The 24,037-nt window shown below is 34.5% G+C and overlaps 1 protein-coding gene across 1 annotated transcript in view; it reads right to left on the bottom strand.

Annotated features, from left to right (window-relative positions):
* Positions 1–412: 412 nt before the first annotated feature.
* Positions 413–24,037, bottom strand: part of Pspc1 (paraspeckle component 1) — a 60,250-nt gene continuing 36,625 nt past the window's right edge. Inside the window, exons 7-9 of the mRNA XM_051195624.1 lie at positions 6,130–6,187; positions 2,878–3,047; positions 413–915 (exon numbers count right to left, since the gene is read on the bottom strand). Of these exons, the coding sequence (XP_051051581.1) occupies positions 730–915; positions 2,878–3,047; positions 6,130–6,187 (414 nt within the window). The 3' untranslated portion in view covers positions 413–729. The remainder of the gene's footprint in view (positions 916–2,877; positions 3,048–6,129; positions 6,188–24,037) is intronic.

The following is a 24,037-nucleotide window of genomic DNA, read 5'->3' as shown; positions in this document are numbered from 1 at the left end:
GATGCTGATCCTAAATAAGCAAGAGAGGTTTACTTTCATTTTTTTATAATTATTTAATAATCAAGAGAGATTTACCTTCAAACATTTTTTTAAAGATTCAAAAGATTTATTTGGAAAAAAATCAGCACAGAACAAAGATATCCTTTCTCAGAATATATGAATATTCAGAAGCTATTTGAAATGTAAGCAACAATTCTAATTTTACACAGTATGTATATGAACCCCCATGCCTCCCACCCACAAATACACTACACTATTTATTCCCATTGACATCAACTTTCACTAATAGTCTGACTTCGGGGTTACTGAAACAAACAGAAAAGCAAAACCATTTCCACTTTTAAATGGGTAGGATTAGCTAAAGCAACCACAGCAAGATTTATTAGATCATAAGGGAATACCACTTAGAACATTTTTAAATTAGGCAAAATCATTTCTTTATTGAGATTAAGTAACTACATAGATTTAATAATAATGTGGCATAGTTATCCTTAGCTGAGATCACAACACATTTCAACATTCACAATGATAGGCATCTTTATCACTAATTTAACCTACAAATGTTATGAATAAAGAAAATACAAAAAAAAAAAAAAAAAACCTTAAGTTTTACAAAAAAAAACTTCACTCTACGTACATTAACAATACCCCCCTCCCCAGGTAACAGACAAAAGTGTAAAGGCATACCACTGAAATCATTTTTCTAAATAGTCAGGAATGAAAGAATATTTAGTATCTCCGACGCTTGTTAGGGCCTTCAAAGTTGCCCCCTTGACTTCCTCTACCAAAGCCACCAGGACCTCCACTCACAGGACCTACACCACTCATTGGTGCCTGTGGGGTTTCAGAACCTGTTCTATTTCCCATAGGAGAACCCATTTGGGATGGAGGTCCTTGAGGAAACCTATCATTGTGCTATAATGACATATAGTAAAGTCCATTTGGAACACGCCAAAATATAAGTGACAAGAAAAATTGGCAAAATCCCAAGTGGTGGTGTCAGGAAGTTCAGCAGAAAGTCCAGCAGAGTCAGGATCAAACATAGAAGGAAGAAAGGAGCATTTTAATTAGTTCCTGTTTTTTGTTTTTTTAAAAAAAATAAATAATAATAAACAAGCATCTGAAGATTTACAAATTGCTAATGCCATACTCCATTGGTGACAAGAACTGATTCTGACATAAGCAAATGCTTCCTTATGCCTAGTCAGTGCTCTGATCACTTTTTTGCTTTGAGATAGAGTCTCTGTTTATAGCCCAAGCTGGCCTCTAACTCATAGTTCTTTGCCTCTACGATTACCTCCCAGGTGCTAGGACTACAATATAAGCAAGCATGTGCCATCGGGCCTGGCAAGAAAGATATTTTTAGAGAGAAAACAGACATGTAAACCTGAGGAGCAGGATCATACTGATTTTAAAAGTAAACATTCTATAAACTCAAGTATCAATGCTTTTAAGATACAAAGCATTAACATGAACAACACAAAAAAACTGGGATTTAATATGGAGACATATGAAGTGCTTTCCTCTAAAGACTTGTTAAGGAAACAAGATTAAATTTCAAGAACTGTTTTAATAACATGAAAAATTAAGAGCCTATTAAACATCTAAATCATTTATTCTGTGAAACTTAATAGTTAATTTCAAATGATAAACAGAATTTTAAGTGTAAGTGTAAAAAAAAAAAACAAAACCGCAAAGATGACATTTAAATTTACAATTTTAAGAAAATATGTAGGAATATAGGTCAATTATGTCTATGTTACTGCTAACAGTTACATGTGAAAGAAACTTAAAGGGGTCACACTGTAAAAATGCAACCTCTCCTAAAATACCAAATGCATCGACTACTTTATGTGCCACCTGTCTGTCCCAGATACTATGACCCTGCTTTTTTACCTCCCTGTACAATACAATTTAAAATGAACAAAACCAGGGTATGCTTCAGTTCTGCAAAGCACAATGTATTCCTTTTACTCTTTCTGATCACCTTAGGTGTAAAAATGATGGCATGTCTAGGGTAACTGCTACTGTACTTCTCTTCTTAATCATCAATGGAACTCTACTCTTTGGTATAGTAATCCCAAAACCAAACACCCTTTTTGAAATCTAGTCACCAATTTCATTTTTTAAAACAACTATCAATAAGCATTACAGGAGAAAACGTTTTCCTACTAGAAAAGCCTCAGAAATGCATTTGTAAGAGGCACCTGTCCTGCTAACTAGTATGCAAAGATGACAGACATTACAACTGAGAAAAATCAATTTTCATGTTTTACCCATACAAAGATATCTTCACACTCTTGGATCAAAGTAAAAAAACAAACAAACAAAAAAAAACCTCTGTATTTTAAATTTAATAATAAAAGTAATTAATACTTCTATGAAGAAGATAACAGTATACCTTTAGAATGTTTTTGAAAAAACAAACCCTTGGTGCTATTTTTCAGTGAAATGGTTTGAAATAAATAACTGCAACATGTTTTCATCAAAACTTAAACCTGTATTTCCATACAGCAGAGTTTTGTTTCCAAAGGTAAATAGTCCACACAGAAAAAGCACAATCATTAACACTTAGCATTTTGTTCACACATTAAAAGATATAAATTAAAAGCATTGAAGAATACCTATAGTGGCACTTGTATTTGCTCTATACTGAGGTAGCAGAGTATGGAGTGATGGCAATACTAGCATAACATCTGGCCACTTAAAAATTCTCTCAAATAAATTAAAACTTAACAAAATTGTTTTCTCTTTGCTGGCTGTAAATCTGAAAGCCAAAAATTATGATACCCAGTTATATAAAGTGTGAAGTTACCTTTGGGGCAGAAAAATGTTTGGTCATGAAATATAATCAAAGTAATTTTAGTAATACGTTACCACTGCGCCATTATCTGGTATCATTGGAGTTCCCATATTTGCAGCTCCTTCTGGTCCCATGGCAGGACCAGGGCCCATTGGTGGGCCAGGTATAGTTCCTCTGTTGTTCATATTCATACCCATCATTGGAGGAGGCCCTTGGGTACCAGCAGGTGCTGGGCTAAATGCATCTATGCAAAACAATCTACACTTAGAGCTGTCCTATCTTAGTTTAGTGAACATTAAAAATTTTACAACTCATACAAATCTATACACAAAACTATCATCAAAATTATTTTTCTTTCTTGAGAATGAACACCACACCATCAAAAAGACAGCATCATATACACAGTAAATTCTCATTATTAAAATAAATCTATAAGAAATAAATAAGGCCACTGTCAATTTTTAGAGCAATTGAGACTAAGATATTCAAAGTTGCAAAAATCAGAAATATTAAGTGTAGCTTAAAGAAAATGGCCTTTAATGATTTTATTTTCTCCCAACTTTAATAAATAGTAAAGGATTGGAACTCAAAAACCACACTCGTTTTCCTTAAAGTCACAGCTAAAAATACTAGCAAATAAAAATAAATCTTAAAAGGGAAAAATTACTCCAGGGTACACAAAGATAGATGTAAACTAATCCCTTGGCTTTTATATAATTATTACATATTTTCAAAAGTTATCAAAGAATGTTTTTTATACTAAAAAATATAATCTAAACAAGAAAAAAATCATAAAAAGATGAAACCATGTTTTAAAACATAGTTACATCCAAACAGATAAAATGACTATGTGGTACATCCAACAAGTGAAATTCTGAGAAGGAAAGTAATCAGACTTCTAATTTGGTCATCAAGATATCTACCTGTCATAATACAATATTAACTGAACTGTACTCCAGCATGTATGGTAGTCTCAAAATATTTCAAGGAATTATTTTTTTAAGTGCACACATTTATCATAAAAATCTAAAACCAAAAAAAAAAATATGCCAATAGAGATTTATTCTACTATTTTGTTATATGGGCCAATTTTCACATACTCAAGAGTTTCTTAAGTATACAGTAAGTCCATGGCACAATACCTAAGGTAACTGAACATTCTACAGTGTCAAGACTAAAGAGCAAGAGAAAGTCACACTCCTTACGAATCCATGGCATCACATGCTATTGCTCTTTGAACTGTATATCAAGGAACAAGCAATTTCAAAGGAAAGAATTTGCTTAATCCCAACATACTCTAATCAACACTTTAAGCTAACAATTTCTCCATTTTCAATATGGCTATAAATGAATATATAGCAAGAATGAAAGGTAGATGGTAACATCTACAAGCCCTCTCAGTTCAATTTTACCTGAAATGAACAGATTCAAGGTATTTGCTTTCCCCTCATTTTTTAAGAGGAGGGTAGATGAGTGACAAGTTTTGTTTGTAACCTAAGAGGCTTGCTGTCACATGCTCCTGCTTCAGTCTCTTTGATGCCAGAACTATAGGTGTGAGTCACTATGGCCAACTCTCTTTTCTTTATTAGTATACAAATGTTTACCTTAATTTGAAAGTTTAGACAATAAGACAAATTGGAATATGTAAATAAAAATACTCCCAGCTATCAGTGATATAGACTCTTATTTTCAGTCCTGTCTCTCCCATACAGATCTAAGAAAATGCTGGCATTATCTAGTATGTTCACTTGTACTACATCAAAAATGATGCTGCCAAAGTATCAATAACAATAGGACTTGTGTGCTTGCAAATACAGGGCTTTGAGCATAACCACTGAGCTACAACCCTAGCCATTTACAAAACCTGACATGCAAAGAGAGTCTTAACAAATCAACAATTCAACAAGATAAGAACTGCAATAAACCATCAGGTCAAACACTGGGCCAGACTTCAAGAGAGCAACTGCTAAAAGGCATATTACGGTTTTCTAATAAATGTTGTAAAACTGTAAATTTCTCCTTAATTAAGGAATACAAAAGCATATTCTTCTCATAAAGGTATTAATCAAGGAAAAGAAAAATGCTTATGCTTTTATATTCAAAGTTTGAATCTGAGGTTAATTCAAATTGCCTTTGAAATTGTACTTAATAATCTTCCTTAAATAATCTGTCCTTAAAAATCTATTACCCATAAGATATTAGGAAAAAAATTACTGAGCCTCATCACCACCATATACAAAGGTTCAACTTAGAAATGTTATAACTAACGAATCCACGTGTCCATGTGCTAACTACATAGATAGGTCCATGGGGCAAAGGCCATGTTTCTCGCTTCCTTTGCATACCACAAATACTAAGTCACATGTTGGTAGGCAAGAAAAGTGGCCAAAAAGATAGTAATGAACTATTCTAGATTATCTGAGTAAGAGTAAAAGACCTGGAATTACAAGTATTTTTTCATGGCTAACCACAGAAAATATGATACATTCCTCGTAAGTTTTATTTTATCTCATACACTACATATTTTAAGAATATATTAGTCTGCTGTACATTATCTGTTTAATAGTGTAACTGTTCAAACAACATGTAAATATGAACTACACAAGTTTTAATTTCATGACAAGTTTCTGTGGGACAATATAAGTGAATATATAAAAGGTAATTAATTCATTGGCCAAAGGTTGAAGTATGCCACTTCAAAATTTAAGTTTATTAATAAGAGCCATGAAATCCATACATTTTTCCCTCAGCTTATTTATTTGATACTATTTCTCTACAACTACACAATAGTGAAATTTTTAATATAACTACTTTCTTAAAAAGTTTAACTCTTCTACAGACGTGTAAGACACCTCGTTTGCTCGACACATCATAGAAGACTGAAGAAATACTTCCATGTGAATACTGTAGCCAAGGAAAACATTTAAAATATTTTGTAAATAAAAGTCTCAATCACAAAACAAAACACAACAAACTAAAACTAGAAACTCTAAAATGTTATATATTGAATTGAAAATAAAACTCAGAAACTGAGTTAAAATGAAACTTGATTTGTGCAATAACAGCATTGTACATCTCCCAATGATTAGACTTTGCTTGTATCAAACTCAAGTTTAGAGGCTTCTTTCACTGAAGCCATCAAACCATCTTATAGCTGTAAAATATTCCTAGGATACTTTTTACTACATTTATTAAATAAAGAGGTATCACCTTCATAATTGGTTTCATATTTCAGTTTTTCGGCATATAAATACCACAAACAGGACAGTCCCCAAAATAATCACAAATACGTTAAGTTACATAAGGCTTTTGCTTCAAATCCCTACCTCCCATGTTTATTGCTCCACGGGGACCCATATCACCCATTCTCATTTCCTGTTCTCTCTGTAAGTAAACATAGTTGTCAGAGTCAACCTATCCATCTTATGACTTGACATTTCCCATCTAAAAATCAAACAGAAAAGAGTGAGTTGGGATATCACTTTCCATTAATGTTCTGAAAATTTCCATTATTTACTTAACAAGACTACTAGAAGAGAGGAAACAAAGGAAAAAATAAAACAACAAAAATCCTTCAAGCATCCAAGGCATTAAGTGCTTAGAATATCCAGTTGATGCAGGAAGAACAGATTAAAAATGAACTAGACAACATAAACTCTTAACAGCTCTTTAATGCTGTTACTCCAAAGAAACTTCCTTAGACCTTTCATCAAAGAAAAACCTAGCAGTAATAAGGCCAATTATAATTAATTTCCAGGTTACTAAGTCTTAAAATTATAGGCAGTTTTCATTATATAAAATTAAAAAATGAATCTTGCATTTTTATTTAACTAACCAGGTATTATCCCACCTCTGGTCTACAGACACACCTAAGTCAGTCTGCACAAGCAGTTATGAAAAGTTTTATGTAATATTGCTTTCCTTTAAATAAAACAGTGGTTTTATTTAAAACATGAATAATTGTTTCTCTTTGCCAAGTTCTGAAATGATGCACTGTAGAAGTTAATTGTAACACAAGAGGCAGGTCATATAAATTAGTAACTTTTGAAGTTTCATTACAGTAGCTACTTCATAAGAATCATTTACTACCTACCAGTTACTTCAAAATTAAGCCAGTGAAATTACTAACAATGACATTGTAATACCACTTCAACCAAAATACTAAGTGTTGAAAGCATGAAAAGTACTCTGAGACAAAAGTATCAATGAATATTTCAAAAAGCAAAAGTAATTGTTGTTTTAAGCTCAATGTTTAATGATGATATAACACTGGAGAAAACAGCACACAAAACCAAGGACCTAAAACGCTACAATAAAAGAATAAATGGCATTAAGTAATAAGTGACCTCTTTAAAAGATATCCCAGAGTGACTGGGTGTAGGACTTAGTAGCAAAGTACCTCTCTACCAAACACAGAGTCCATGGTTGGACGGACAGGTATGAGGAGGGGAAGGTCGTACCCACTATTTTAATAAAGCATTAATAAAATAATGCAAAATGAACAAAGCTATAATACAACCAAAAGAAATGTTTTGTCACATCTTAGAAAATGTAAATACCACACCTTTAAAAAGCTCCTTTTCAACATCATTAGAAGCACTTTTTTTGTCTTCTCATAAAACTTGTTTATTAATAGACACTATAATTAACATAGGGAAAGTGTTAGACTGAAGCTGGACATGAACATGCCTTTCATCCCAGGACTCCCACGAGGCAGAGGCTATCTCTGTGAGGTACAGCAAGCCAGGTCTACATAAGATTCTGTCTCAAAAATGAAAAAAGGAAGATCGAAAATTCGAAATGATGACCAATTAAGTGTCATATGGAAAAACACTCTAAACATACTAAGTATTCATTAGGTATTCATTTCATGACTTCAGGCTACTGTTACTTTCCAAATCTACTGTCATATACTTCAACTAAAATGAAAAAGAAGCAAAGATTATAGCATAGTGATTTTAAAACCTGAAAGTGAGACTCAGAGTATTGCCTATCCACACCACCTTAAAGAATTCACAACTGTGTGCCAACCCAAAAGTCAAGAGACCCTTCTCATAACAAAAATTTTCTTTTAATAATGCTAAAGATCAAATTCAGGGCCTCAAGCAGGAGGATAGGCAAGATCTGAACAACAGCCTCAGGCATACATAGCTTTTAACATATTTTAAAAAGTCAAAAAGGTAACTTTTTAAAAAGATATTAGTGATGCTTCATGAGTTCCTGGGATTAAACACACACACACACCATAGCTCCAGGCCCAGCTTTTTATTTTGAGACAGATTCTCTCACTGAACCTCAAATTCATCCAGTGAAAAAGGTTGGAACTGCAAAAACTGGGCCCCAATGCTCATCCCCCACACAGGCACCAAGTTTGGAGTTATAGGTTCACATAACCATGTCTGACTACGATACCTGTCTTTGTAGATGGGTTCTGTGGTCTTGGATGACAGACACTTTCCCAACTGAACTACCACCCCAGCCTATTTCTAAAGCCATCCCTCTATAGCAGTAGTAAATAACTTGCTCAAGGCAATACTAAGAGAAAATGACTGAATTGTCGTTTTTTTTTAAAAATCTGCTAATTCTTTCAACAATCCTGACAGTTAAAAAAACAAACAAACAAAAAACATAACTTCACTGCAAGACTATAGCTTTCGAATAAAAGAATTATAAATTAACAAATGACAAGAAGTACAACTGTTTTCCAGAACCAAGTACATAAATAAAGAAGCACATTCCAGGGTAGCAGCTTATGGAGTACTACTTAAAAAGAGTATGTCCTTTAAGAAAGTACACAAACTAACAAAATTTCTCTTTTAGTAAACACTGAAAGTCCTAATACTAAATTGTAATACCGAGATCTTATCAAGCATTTTCACAATATAAACATTCAAGACATTCAAACAGGGCAAAAACTGTGGTTATAAGAAAATCTTGGTGATTAACACATATCAGGAGACCTGAACCCACCATGTACTATTAACTACTATATTGATGACATACATCTAACTTAAAGTAGGATTATGAATATCTGAATAAAGCAGCAAAAATCAACTAATTTTATTATACCCATCATCAGCTACATGCATTTTATTACCCTGAACGACTAAACAGAACACATATGGATAGCGCTGCTGCTACATTATAAAGGAGGGTGGTTATTTCAAAAACAGTTCCTATGTGATTGGGTCATGTAGTAAACAAACCACTTTCCACACACAGTAACACTTTTACCTATGACTTCACCATCTGACTGCTGACATGATATTGGGAAATACAGTTTCTGCTTAAAAGAGAGTAACAATTAGATGATTTGCTTAAAAGGGCAATAATGATGTGTTAAATTTTTCATGATGAAATGCTCCCCCCTCCAAGTTCAAAGTAGACCAAGAGGTTTTAGAGCAAAAGCATTTCTAAGATATGACCATTCCAGTATTACCTATGTAAGAATTTTCTTAAATTTCTTTTTGTGTGTGTGTGGGAGGGGGGTGGGAATATAAAGTCTCACTGTGTAGCTCTGGCTGGCTGGGAACTTGATATGTAGACCAGGATGGCCTTAACTCCGGGACCCACCTACCTCTGCCTCCCAAGTGCTAGGAATAAAGGTATACACAACCACATTTGGCTTCATGGGCAGTTTCATGGAATAAATACAAAAACAAGCAAGAGAAGATAATTATATGATATGGCAGAATATTAAACATATTTGCAAACTTACCATTTGCTTTACACTTCAAAAAACTACTAAACATTAAAGACATAAGATGTAGACACTACATTCCATACATAGACATTTAGATTTTTTAAATTGACTTTATAATATTTCTATTTGTGTGTCATGTGTGGCCATGCCCACGGCAGCCAGAAAAGGGTGTTATGGGTGGTTGTAGGCCACCAGCTAAAGGTGCTAGGACTCAAACATGGGCCTCTACAAGAGCAGCAACTACAATTAGCACTGAACTCAACCTCTACAATCTTGACAGCTTTTACAAACTGGTTGTATGTAAAATGGCAAATACTAATAAAACTAAAAGGCTCCGTCAGGTCTTCAGTGAATTTTAATAGTATCAAGGGATCTAGATGTCAGAAAGATTGATACTGACTGCACTGTTCTTGTACATCTTTTTGTTTGTTTTGAAATAAGGTCTCATTTAGAAGAGCTAGACTGGACATTACTAAGTAGCTGAGGCTGGCCTTGAATTTCAGACACTCATGCCTTCAAATCTCAAGTGATGGAATACAGGCACATTATGCCACTAATATCACTTAAAAGAATTCTTTTGGGGGTAGATATTTATCTATTACTATTTTATGTAGAGGTATTTTGCCTACATATATACAACAACACTTGCTTACCTGGTAACCACAGAGAACAGAAGAGTATAAGACCATATTAAACTGAAGTTACAATTTTGAACCACCATGTGGGTGCTGAGAACTCCTGGTCCTCTCCAGGAGCTGCCAATGCTCTTCACTGCTCAGCCATCTCTCAAGCCCCTATGTTATCTTTTATCACATGTGTATCACACAAGTGCATACACTTCATGTGTGAGAGTGCCAGAGGAGGCCAGAAGCACCACATCTCCTAGAGCTGGAGTTATGGGTGGTTCTGAGGCACCTGACATGAATATCAGGAATTGAACACAGGTCCTTTGAAAGAGCAATTCACACCAGGCCAGCCTGGTCTACAGAGTGAGTTTCAGGACAGCCAAGGCTGTTTGTTACCCAGAGAAACCCTGTTTTAAAAAACTAAAAATAAATAAGCAAATAAAATGAAGGCGGGGGAAAAACAACAACATACATTAATCTATTCTCAAAGCATGGTAAAATCGCCACTACTGGCATCAGATAATACTTTTCCTAAGATATTCCAGTTGTAAGTATGATTTTAAATATATGTTGATGTTTCACATAAACAAATGAATGGTGTGGCTGTTTAATGGTTTTTACAATTATTCAAGCATATCAATAAATATTTCTAAATATAAATTTATAAATACACTGATCACATATATCATTTCTCTGCTTTAGTAAGGAAATTTATGTAACTGGTGAAATTTTCATGAAACACAATAAATAAATATTGTCAGCAAGCAAAAATGTTAGCTAACACTTCCTAGGTGCAAATAATAGCACAAAAACTATTAACCAGGTAACAATAGGAAAAGTTTCACAGAGACTGGTTGCTCCCGACAAGAAAAAACTTGTCAGGTTAACCTCACCCTGACCCAGATAGGCCTCACATAAAAGCAAGCAAGAATCAGTCTCACAAGTGCAGGAGTTCAGGCTCAAGCATTGACACCCTAGCTAATTTAACACTTGTATAATTGAAAACAACATCTAAAACTCCATATAATTCACAATTAGAGGAGTAAATATCTGATGAAATGTAAATTCCTGGTATATAACCTAGACTTTCTGCCTCCAATTTGAATACATACACTCTAAAATACATACACTCCAGGTAATAGTTCTCAGTTTTATCATCACTAAGTGAAATTTGTATCACGTCATTAGAAAATCAAAAACTTAAAAGAGGCTAGAAAGATGACTCAGTGGTTAAGAGCTCCTGCCAAGAACACAAGTTTAATCCCAGAACCCACATGGTGGCTTCAAACCATTCATAATTCCAGTTCCAGTGGATCCAATACCTTCTTCTGGCCTCCCCAGGCACCAGGCATACATAAGTGCAAAACATTCATACACATAAAATAAAAATAGAAGACAAAGAAGAGGAAAAGGAGAAAAGAAAGTATTCAAACAGCAAAAGAGAGAAAAAAGAAAGACAAATGAAAGGAAGTATTCAAATAGCAAAGTTCGATAATCAGTGACACTACTAAATGCTAGCACATATAAGAACAGGAAGAATCATTGATCATTGTTGGTGGCAATGCAAAAAAATAGTATAAACACTGTGAAAAAAGGTCTGGTGATAACATAACTCTTTACTCTTACCACATGGTCCAAATCACCTCCTTGAATTTACCGAAGGGCAATGAACACTGTCCAAACAAAAACTATCCATGAATGTTAATAGCAGCTAAAACTTGAAGTCAATAAAGAGTTCTTCAAATAAATTATGTTAAATTGAGGAAAACAATTATTTTTCAATGCTAAAAAAAATTTAAATCGTAAATGAAAAATGCCAATGTAAAAGAGACTGCATACTGTATTACTCTAAATATGACATTCTAGGAACAACAAAGCAAAAGCACACTAAGAAGAATGAGGATTATAAAAGATAAAAAGGGAAGACTAAAAGTAGAGCAGAAGGTTAGGGGTATGTGGGGGTGTGAAAATACTCTGCCCAATACCAGGAAAGTAAAGTCAATATACACTTGCCATACCTCATAACTGTAACAAATGAAATGGACAATAATCTACCGGCTAAACGTGTTATGATAGTACAGGATCCAGTAGACGAGGCTCTCTTCAGTGTTGTTAGGAATTTAAAACTACTTTTAGAGCCTACAAAATAAAAAGAACGAAAGCAAGGAGGGAAAATGAGAGCCAGAAGAGCAAAAGGTAGAGAGGATACCTAACCTTCCAAAAAAAAAAAAAACTTAATAATCAATTTTTAAGTTTATGCTATGTCATTTAAAAAAAAAATTGCTCATTGCCCAATCAGAAATCAAAGTAACAACAAGCAAGGAGATTTTAAGGATTAAAATGCAGCAAAAACAATAGCTGCTTTTTTTTTAAAAAAAGATTATTTTTTAGACAGGGTTTCTCTGTGTAGTTTTTGTAGACCAGGCTGGCCTCGAACTCCCAGAGAGACGCCTACCACTACCTCCCAAGTGCTAGGATTAAAAGCGTGTGCCACCACCACCTGGCTAATGGCTGCTTTTTAATACATGGTATTTTTTTGAGAGTGAATCGCACATAACCGTATATAATTCAACAGGTTATCAGCAAACAAAAGGAAACACACATTATAGATAAATTAGTATTTGAACACATTGAGTTGAGAATATTTTTAATGCATTTACCTGAGAAAGTGCATTCATGATTATAACTTTCAACAGTCATACTAAATTTTCTGAAAAGAAATCCTGGTTTTGTTTTGTTTCCTGAGATAGGGTGTTCATGAAAACTCTTGATCTATCTCTCTGTCTCAGCCTAAATCCTGGGATTACAGCCATGCGCCACTGAAAAGATGCTTCCAGCTGCAAGAATATATCAGCAATACTTAATAATTTTTCAAAATTGGTTTAGTTTAGTTTTGTTTATTAAACCAAACTACTAAGGATATGAGCAATGACATCGGCTAGCTCTTAACAGACCCGCCTGCCTCTGCTTCCCTAGTGCTGGGATTAAAGGTGTGTGCTGCCCACCACCTAGCCCAGTATGTTTTCTTACAAACATTAATGTGCCTAGTATGATTGGCCATGTCAAGTAATAAATGATGAGCCAAAGAACAAAAGATAAACTGTACAAGAGACAATCTGAAATTGGTCCCATGAAAATAAAAAAGCAATGGAAGAAGAATGCATTATATTGCCCAACGTTATGAAATATTACATACACGTGTCATGAAAAGGAAAAACTTTATCTGGTAGTCTGCTGTTTAAATGATACCAATAGTTTTGTATAAAGCACTGATACATTGGCAAATATATTTTTCTAAGTAGGTAAAGTTTATATAATTTTTAGATTGCAAGTACTAAATAAAAATCACTTATATCAAATTTGAAATTATATCAGAAGCTATTGTTAAAATCGTATCAATGTTGATGATGCAAAAAAATGTAAATAATAGGAAAAGAAGTAAACTTACATAAAATATGGTTATCTTTACAACCAAAAAACAATTTAAAATACAAAAGACATAGGACGAAAAGCAAACTTTTCAAAGTCTTTGAAAACATTAGTTATCAATCATCTCACTTAAGCATATCACCAGTAGAGTTTGCTTATAAACCACAGTTTACAGTGCTAGCGGTTAATATTAAAATGTTCATTTATCTAGTTTAATTTGGAATTTTTGACATTTCGGTGATACTACATAGCTTCATGCTCTCTAAATATTAAAGATTTTAAAAATATAATCACCAAGTAAAATAACTGCTGCAAAATGGCTCTAAAATCAGAGAGCAGAAGAAGCTAAATATGCCTTTCTTAAATATGTTAATAATTCAAATTACTTACTAAACCAGTGTTAATTACTCTATTGATATTAACAGTACTTCCAAGTACGTTTACCTCAACCACTTCTATTCTCCAATGCTGATTCTCTTCTCCACTTACTAAAAGTAAATATCTGTTAAAAGTAAGATTTTTATCATTCCAAACCAAAAATTTTTAAACTTACCATTTCAAATGAAAAAGACATACAGTTCACCTACAACACAGCAGAATAATAAACCAAATTTATCGATGAAATTTTTGAAGTAAACACTGAAAGCAAACTCTCCCCAGTAACAAACACTTCCCAGTAGGGAATGTTTCTTTAAACCCTTAAGAACATTTTAGCTGTACCTCTTAAAAGGTCCTCCCCTGTATACTCTGTACCAAAATTCCTATAGCACAGAAAATAATGTGGAATGTTCCCCTAAATGGAAAATTCTTCCTTTAATGGAAACCAGTCTTCATTTTAAGTGCAGAGAATCCTCTCATTGAAAACACAGGTATGGGCTGGGCGGCAGTGGCACACGCCTATAATCCCAGCACTCAGGAGGCAGAGACAGGCTGATCTTTGTGAATTGGAGGCCAGCCTGGTACACAGAGTGACTTCCAGGACAGGCTCCAAAGCTACAGAGAAACCCTATCAAGAAGGACAAACAAAAAAGATATGTATGCTGAAAACCAAACACACACATAATGACAGTATTTACAAAATTATTCATTATGTGGTTCTGTTATGAAAATTTCTAAAGGTGTCTAGTAGTTATCTCAGTGCCATCCTGTGTTTTTCTAACAACCTACCAAGTAACTTAATCTAAGATATACTATACCAAGGCACAGTGACTCAAAGTACAGTTAAAACTATGGCTGCAGATTATCTACGTACTTACCTATCTCTTAATCTACAATATCTCCCTCAGAGTGGCCTCAAACTTGTGGTCCTCTTGCTTTATCCTGAAAGTACTAGGATTACAAACTTGAGCCCCTATGGCCTACACTGGCATATTGGGGATGGGGAAAATACACACAAAAAAATCGAATTATAATATTACAAATACACAAACTCTGACCTCTAAATACACAGCACACCATTAAGGAAAAGTTTTAAAATTAGAATGTAATTTGTAGGCACTAAAAACTACACAAAAATGAAAAGGATTACAGCTGAGATGAAGAGTCAGAGGTAACATACAAACTATATTCATACAGAATCTATACTATGGACAATCTCCAGGAATGGGAGGGAGGGAGGGGAAGGGGGAGAGAGAGAGAGAGAGGATATACAAGAATGTCTATTATGAACCCCTCTGAAACACCAAGTTGTCCCTCGATAGAAAAGTGAGTAAGTTATAAATAAGATATTCTAATAACTTTCATTAGATATGTTCATAAAAAATTCTTTTTAATCTTTTACATCTTTTTTTTTTTATGTGAATTGGTGTTTTGCTTGCTTGTATGTCTGTGTGAAGATATCAGATCGTGGAGTTACAGAGAATTGTTGGCTGCCATGTGGGTGCTAGAAATTGAACCCAGTTCCTCTGGAAGAGTAGTCAGTGCTCTTAAGCACTAAGCCTTCTCTCCAGGCCCCAGAAAAAAATAACTTTTATGTATGAATCATAGAGCAAAGAAACCTATGTTCATTAGACTGACCATGTGATTCTTTTAAAAGAGGCAATTTTATGTCTTTTATTTTTACAAGTAATTTAATAACTAGGCATGATGGCACATGCATTTAACACTAACATTTGGGAGGAAGAAGCAGGCAGTTCTCTAAGTTTGAGGACAGCCAGGACTTACATTGGAAGATGCCCCCCCCCCCCGTCTAAAACGCAACTTAGAACACTATATCTATTAGCTCCAATTTGTATGGAAACTTGTAATAAGCTACTATTACAGTATTTAATTATTTATATTTTAGTATAATTAAAGAATTAAGTATTTAAATAAAAATGACCAACATTTTTTTTATTGGATGTTTTTCCTACACCTATGTCTGTGTACCCATATATGCTGTGCTCTTGGAGGCCAGAAGAGAGCACTGGATGCCCTGGGATGGAGTTAAAGCAGGCAGTGAGTGAGTCTGCCATATGGTGCTAGGAACTGAGTTCTGACCTGGCAGAACAGCCAGTGCTCTTAACAGGTGAGCCATCTCTCCAGCCCCCCTGACCACTACTTTCAATTCAAATATATCTTATCATCAAAATCCTAAAGAACATTCTCAATAACATGAGTAAATATCAAGAGTCTTAACAGTCAGAAGTCTGTTTCAATTATGTTCCCCAACAACCTAGACTCCCTGTCGTCCTGTAGTGTAACTCAGTAAAAAAAAAAAAAAAAAAAAAAAAATATCTAAACACAATGTATACACTTTTTTTTACAACTCTGTAGCTTACAGAAAGACCACTTAAGTAAGTAAAAGTGTAATAACTCAACTTGGTTACAAATAAAATATTACATTTAAGACCATTACAATATCACTATTTCATTTGTTTTAGATTTTTATCAACATGGTCAAGTCTGTCGACCAGATGACCGGCAAGTCATATCCAAGTCCAAATCAAGTGCAACCCCTTCAACTATTCCCACAGAATGAAATGCCATAGAAACTCTACTTGTAAAATATGTCCTCTGAATGGTCAGCTGCTTGACACCTCTCCACTTCTCTGAAAAAAGAAAACCTTCTATTGCAAGCCAACCAATTACTCATTAAGTAATTTAGAAGGAAAGAAGGATAAGCTGTGTGGAAAATACAAAATCACAACTTTTCTAAAAATATATGCATACAAATCATTTCAGAAAATATGTACCTACCAACCTTGTCATTAATAAGAAATATGTCATTTCTCCTTGCTAGCTCCAATTAATGACTTTTATTATGCCCAAACCTTCTATTTTATTCTGCACGTGTCACCAGACAAAGCAATTTTATAATTAAATCAAGGCAGTAATGGAAAACACCTATATAAAACACACACACAAATTGAAATGGAGGTATCAACAACACAGCAAAATTGACATTACTACCAAGAGGAACCAACATTAAAAAGAAAAATGGTTTGAATCTCTATTGATGAAAACGAAATGCATTTGGCAGCATCACTTTAGCAGTGGCTTCTTTAACTCTTGCTTTGACTTATAAACAAGACTATCATGAACCTAATTTGGAAGCCTCAGGAACCTTGGATCTTACGATACAAGCAGATCTGTTCAGTGGGCCTTCTAAAAACACTGGAAAGGAAACATACAAATTAATTAATTGGCATTGTAATTTATAACTATTGAGTTTGGATAATCTGAACCTTTTGTTTTTTAAGATTCCCCCAATTATCACAGACTTTAGACCAGGAAACAGCAAACAGGGCCAAGTAATAAATATTTTAGGCTTTGCTTGGCATACACTTTGATATATATATTAATGTTCAAAACTACTCAACTTAGCCTCTGTAAGGCAAGGTAGATGTCAACAAACTAACAAAAATGTTTCAACTTTATTTACAAAAACAGAAAGCATGTCAATGAACATGGCCACCTCTAGGCTGCTGACCCTGGTCCAGATGAAATCACTAAAAACAGTACTACTACTTGAGACTGCACCTCCTGCATACATATAGTATGAAAGGCCAATTCAAGGTTGACATCCAAATCCACAAAGCACTACTCATACAAAATGCTGTATGGTTTAAACTGTATATATGAATAATTCCCAACTCTTTCCCTTGTTTCCTCAAGTCCATTTACTGCTTAAAAACTTGAACTACACCACAGTGATTTCAATACATTTAAGTGCATCTTGAGCTTCACTAAAATAGTTAATAAGATGTCCAACATTTTAAAATCCAGAGCTATGCTTCAAACATAAACCTACTGATTAAAATTTTGGTGGATCTCAAGTATTTTTTCAATAGTTTCATGGATGCGTCCCAAATTACTACAAAACACTTTGCCCAAGTACACAATGGAAGAATCATCTCTAACCAAACAAACACAAAATTATTTCTAAGTTTAAAATGCAGGGATTTACTAGGTACAATGGTATGCACACTCTTAATCCCAATTTCCTCTGACTTTAGGCCCACCTGGTCTAAATGGCAAGTTCCAGGCCAATCCAGGTTATATACAGCAAAGCCCTGTCTCTAAAACAAACAAAAAACACCCCCCCCCAAAAAAAAGGTATAGGGATTTGCTCTGTGTATGAAGTACTAGGTAGGACTGTAAACCTTAAGAATGTTATGCAGTCTGGCCATGCCTTTAAGTCCCAGCACTTGGGAGACAAAGGCAGGTCTTTGAGTTCAAGACCAGCCTGGTCTACAAGAGAGTTCCAGGACAGCCTTCAGAGCTACTGAGTAACCCTATCTCGAAAAACAAAAAACAAACAAACAAAAAAGGAATGTTATGCAATCTGCAACTAAACTGTATTTCCGAGGTTAGCTTTGAATTTGTAATCCACAAGCTTCAGCCTCCCAAAAACATGGGGTTATAGGCTTGAGCTACCATCCATAGGATGGTGTGGGATATTTGTACACTGTGTAGAGATGTATGTGTTGTGACTGACATAATAAAAAGCTGAACGGCCAATCGCTAGGCATCAGGTATAGAAAAGATTTCCAGAGAAAGAGAATCTAGGCACAGGAGATGAGAGGAAACAGGAGGTACAAGATGGAAGAAAGGTAACGCCTCATGATAGAACGTAGATTTACATAAATGGGTTATTTAAGTTATAAGACATAGTTAGGAACAAGCCTAAGCTACAGGCTAAGCTTTCGTAATTAGTAAAAAGTCTCCATGTCATTTGGGAGCTGGCTGGTGGACAGAGAAAGACTTGATACAAGGTAGTACTTGTAACAGTTCTTCCTAGCTGGCCAAGCATGGTGGCGAACACCTTAAATCTCAGCACCAGGAGGCAGAGGAAGGAGAATCTCTTGAGTTCAAGGCCAGCCTGGTCTACAGAATGAGTGCCAGGACAGACAGAGCTAGTTTCTGAAAGCCTGTCCCAAAAATAAAACAAACAAACCAAAAAAAAACCATAATTCTTCCCAACTAATTTGAAAAACAACATTCTTAATAAATAAAAATCACTGTCTATATTTTATTCCTCCCACAACTATTTATACTAGTTTTATTTATTTATTTGCTTCTTTGTTGCTAGGGGTATGCTACTACTCATTTCTGGGTTTTTTTTTTTTTTTTTTTGTTATTACCCTAGGCTGACCAACCGGGTGTACTGCCAATAGTGACCTTCAACTTCTTGATCCTCTTGCCTCTACCTCACCAGTGCTGAGACTACAAAGCTGTACCATTATGCAGGTTTGTGCAGTATAGGGTGGAACTCAAGACTTTTATGCATGTTAGGATAACCACTCTTTGGCCGAGCTTCATCCTCAGCCCTGTTTCCAAGCCTTGACAAAGGAAGTCTGCTGACAAAGGAACACAACTTGAATAAATATTTATCATAGCAATACAATTTCCAAGTTCATTGTGTTCATTTATTGAAAATTCCAGGGAGAGCTGGGCACAATGGGTCATGTGCCCTACATGTACATCCCAGCACTACAGAGGCAGAGACAGGTGGATCTCTGAACTCTAGGCCAGTCTGGTCTACAAAGTGAGTTCCAGGGCAGTCAGAGCTACATAATGAGACATTGTTTCAAGGAAAGAAAGGAAAGAGAAAAGGAGAAAGGAGAGAGGGGTGGAGAGAAGAAAGAGAGACAGAGACAAAGAGAGACAGAGGAAGGAAGAAAATTCATTTCCAGAACTCATATAGTGCCAAGTCATGTATACATTTAACTTAATGTAGAGTATCTAGAACATATCTAAAATGATATCCCTTTCTTTAATGAAAAGCAAGCATTAGTATTTACTATGACAGAAAAAGGAACTGTTCATAATAAAATCTGCAACTATATAAATTGTTTCAAAAAAATAAAAAACTGGTATCCTACCCTATTTGTCTGCTCAAAATTCTTATAACAAAGTGACCAAATATGAAAAGTCACAAGCCAGCTATAAAAAAATAATCTCATAAACTTCAAATACTGTACATCTATCATAGCAGAAATTTTAACCTAAATACTATTCATACCATGGTCAAATATATTTTAAACTGATAACTATAATTAAGACAGTATAAAGCCTATATATAGGGACTGGAGAGATGACTGACTGGTTAAGAACCCTGGCAGCTCTTCCAAAAAACCTGGACTCAATTCCTAGTACCCATGTGCTAAGTCAAAACTGCCTTTAACTCCAATTTCAGGGAATTCAAAACCATCTTCTGATATCCATGGGCACCAGGCACTCACATGATACATATACATACAAGCAGGCAAGACACAAGTACATATGAAATTTTTTTTAAAAAATTTAATGTACATACATACTCAAACACATTCACACACACACACACACACACACACACACACACACACACACACACGGTAGTGGTAAGTAAAACATATTAGAAGACTGAAAACTATCATATTTAATTTATACTTTCAACAGCTATTATCAAAGAGTCTGACACTGTAAGAAGAAATTAAGTATAAAATAAGAATGACAATTTAAAAATCGCTGGAATTCCAAAAATATGCATGTCAAAAAATAATTGTTAAAGACTGACAAAAATGTCTGAATATGATAACTGCTATCCCTCACCCTATGCTACAATTTATTAACTAAGAATTAAGATATATACGTCATGCTGACAAACTGAGAGGCAGCACCTTACACAAACCTACTATGACAATCCAATTATTTATTACTCAGGAGAGGTTAACTTACCATTAGACTCCTTCCTTAAAACTCATCAGTGAAAAAGAGAACACAAAATAGCCTAATTTCAAAGCTTTAAAAGAATAAAAAGGAATTAAAACTGTTTAATAATTTTCACCAGACACAATTTCCAAGAACATGAATACAGAAACTAAAACACTCCTCTTAACATGTTAACATAAAATTATTGAGATTAATGTAATACTTCTTTTAATATTTGGTTTATTTACAGAAAACATTATAAAGCTAAAAATGACACGAAAATGAGAGAAAACCTTGATCTTATAGTTTTTATCTATGAAAAGGTTTTAAATAGCAGGGCATGGTGCACTCCTTTAATCCCAGCACTCCAGAAGCAGAAACAGGCCGATCTCTGGGAGTTCCATGGCAGCCTGCTTTACAGTGTGTGATGCTGTCTCAAACAAAACAAAACAACACCCAGAGGTGGTTGTGAACGCATTTTTAATCCCAGGGAAGGCAGAGGCAGAAGGATCTCTGAGTTTGAGAGCATCCTGATCTACAGAGTTCCAGGACAACCAAGGTTACACAGAGAAACCTTGTATCAAAAAAGAGAGAGAGAGAAAAAAAAAAAAAAAAGAGAGAGAGAATAAATTTCAAACATTCCAACCTATGCTTCAACATAATTCAAGCATTTTAAATGAATCAGAATTCGTCTCTTAGTATAGTTCTTCCATTTTTACTCCTATTCTTGATCATTCATACACTATGTATAAGTGTGTACATGCTTAAACACTTGGAAAGACAACTTTTGGAAGCTGGTTCTAACCTATTAAATAGTCCTAGAGAATATAATTAAGGTCATCTGACTTCAACGCAAATGTCACTTTTACTTGCTGAGCCATCTCATCAACCCAGCTTTTTTTCTTTTTAATCAGTAACTATTTTACTTTTTTTTTTTTTTTTTGACACCAGCTGCCTTTGCCTCCCAAGCTCTGTAGACAGCTCTGTAGACCAGGCTGCCTTTGTGTCCAGAGTACTGTGATTAAAGGCATAAGCTACCACTGCCTAACCCACAAGCTTTTACTTTTATTTATGTTTTGAGACAGGGTATTCCTGAAGTTGCAGCAACCATCATGCTTTCACCACCAAAGTGCTCAGTATATGCCACCACCCCCAACTCTTCAACACATGCACAATGCCATGGAAAGGCCTGGAAATTTAACTGTCTTCCTCAATTACTTCTCAAACTTAGTTTTTGAGAAAAACTCCCTCTCACTGAACCTGGTGCTCACCTGGCCAGCTAACCTTGGAGATCCTGCTAGGGTAACAGGCATGCCTAGCCATGCATCAGATCTGAAGTCCTCACACTTGTACAGCCAATATTGTACTCTCTAAGTCAGCTCCCCAACAATCTTTAGGTGTCTTTTTGTTCACGTGCCACAAAGCATACGTTAAGGTCAGAGGACACCTCTGAAAGTTGGTTACCTCCTTTCTCAGAGTTGCTCCCAGTGAACCTAAGTCTTCAGGCTTGGCAACAAAGTATTGTGACACACTCACCCATATAGAAATACCCGCCCAAATCTTTTAAAAACACAAGTAGCATGTTCATCTTTAAGGTTTGAAAGTATTGGAAAAGGGCAGTGGTCACAGACTATAATTTGCTGTTCTAATCAGATTTTTATTATGTGGCTTTAAGCATGCAAAACATACTAACAACTTGAAAATTATCTAAATGTTTTAACATAATATCTAATTCTAGTCTAGTAAAATAATCTTTTGAAATAATAATAAACAATCTACTTTAGAAATGCTAATAAACCAGCCTTAGTATTTATTTTATGAATAATTCATTCCCAAAGTTTATTAAATACCTGTAAATTTTAGCAATTTAAAAAATTTCGGAAAGAAAATGATTTTTTTCTTAGGAATTTAGGCCAATGAGATGGCTCAGCAGTTAAGAGTCCTTACAGTTTCACCAGAGAACCAGAGTTCAGATCCTAAAAAAACCACTTCAGGCACTTCACAACAGCTTGTAACTTAAGCTCAAAAGAATCCTAACCCTTACACACATGCCAAACATTCACACAGAAACATACACCCATGGTGAAAGCGCCCCAGATCCCCAAAGCTGGCCCTGAACTCAACACCTGGCTGCCTATTGCCCATGTCCACCCAAACCCACAAATTTTACCCTTAGTAAAATTAAGGAATTCATAATTCAATTTTAAAATGAAGCAATGCTTTCAAATAAGTTCTATGGTAGAAAAGTAAAAGGTAGTCATTCATCATTAACATCCATATAGATATATTAGTAATAACTATAATAATTTCCACTAAGCCAAAAATGGAATTTCAAAAACAGTCTGGAACTGCATTTATGATATGACCAACTTAATTTAGAAATTAAATGATAAAGTTTAGAAATATAGTATTTTACTTAATCCTTTCTTTCAAGTACATTAAAGACAGCACTAAAACTATGTTCGTTATAAAATATGTAAAGTTCATATCAGGAAAAATACCAAGAAAGTTAGTATTTACCTATTTTACTATGAAAGAACACTTTAGTAAATATTCAGGTAAACAAAGTAGGTAAAATTTCTTAATCCTCAGTGGAAATTCTGTAAGAAATGGATCTTATATAGCTTACATATGATTATTATTTGAAGAGTAAATTAGCCTGGAAATATGCTAAAGTCCACTTCCTTTTATTAGTACACAGTGTCTTTACATTATTAAGTCCCAAGACTGATGTTCAAAACTGAGATGGCGGTTTAAAAGAAGACACAAAATGCTTAGTATCCAATTAAAAGGTAAAGCTAGAAATTAATAAATAAAAATTCAAAAGGCTTTAAAATTTTCATTGGTTAATTTGGTAATAGCACAATTACAGAAATTTTTCTAACTGAATTTAAATACCATGTAATTTCCATGAAAAAAATACTTAGTTCATAGTAAGTCCAACACTTCTTGTTACTTCAAGATTTTTTTTACTATGTATTTATTCATTGTATTAAAAACAAAAATCAAAAACAAAAAGTAACCATTACCAGATACAAAAGAATGATAACAGAGATTTGAAATAGGCACCAAAGACTTAATACTTTCAGCCCCAGAAACCTACTAGATTAAGTTTTACTTTTTATAGTATTATGGCTTTTGACAATAGAAGAAAAAACGACAATGGATATTTTTCAGAATTCAAGTGAACAGAGAAACTGTTGTTTAATCATCATTAGAAACTTAAGAGAATTTAGTATTTTTGAAGCCTGGAGAAGGCATTTGCTGAGCAAGATTGGAGTTTTATCTCTAGAATTACATAAGGTGTAAGAAGGTTGTCCTCTGACCTCCAAACACACAAGCTCCCAGTCCCTAATAAAT

The sequence above is a fragment of the Phodopus roborovskii genome, unplaced genomic scaffold (genome assembly GCF_943737965.1).
Source record: "Phodopus roborovskii unplaced genomic scaffold, PHOROB, whole genome shotgun sequence".
Taxonomy (NCBI): Eukaryota; Metazoa; Chordata; class Mammalia; order Rodentia; family Cricetidae; genus Phodopus; species Phodopus roborovskii.
The sequence above is the reverse complement of the archived record's forward strand: the minus strand, read 5'-3'. Positions and strand labels throughout refer to the sequence as shown.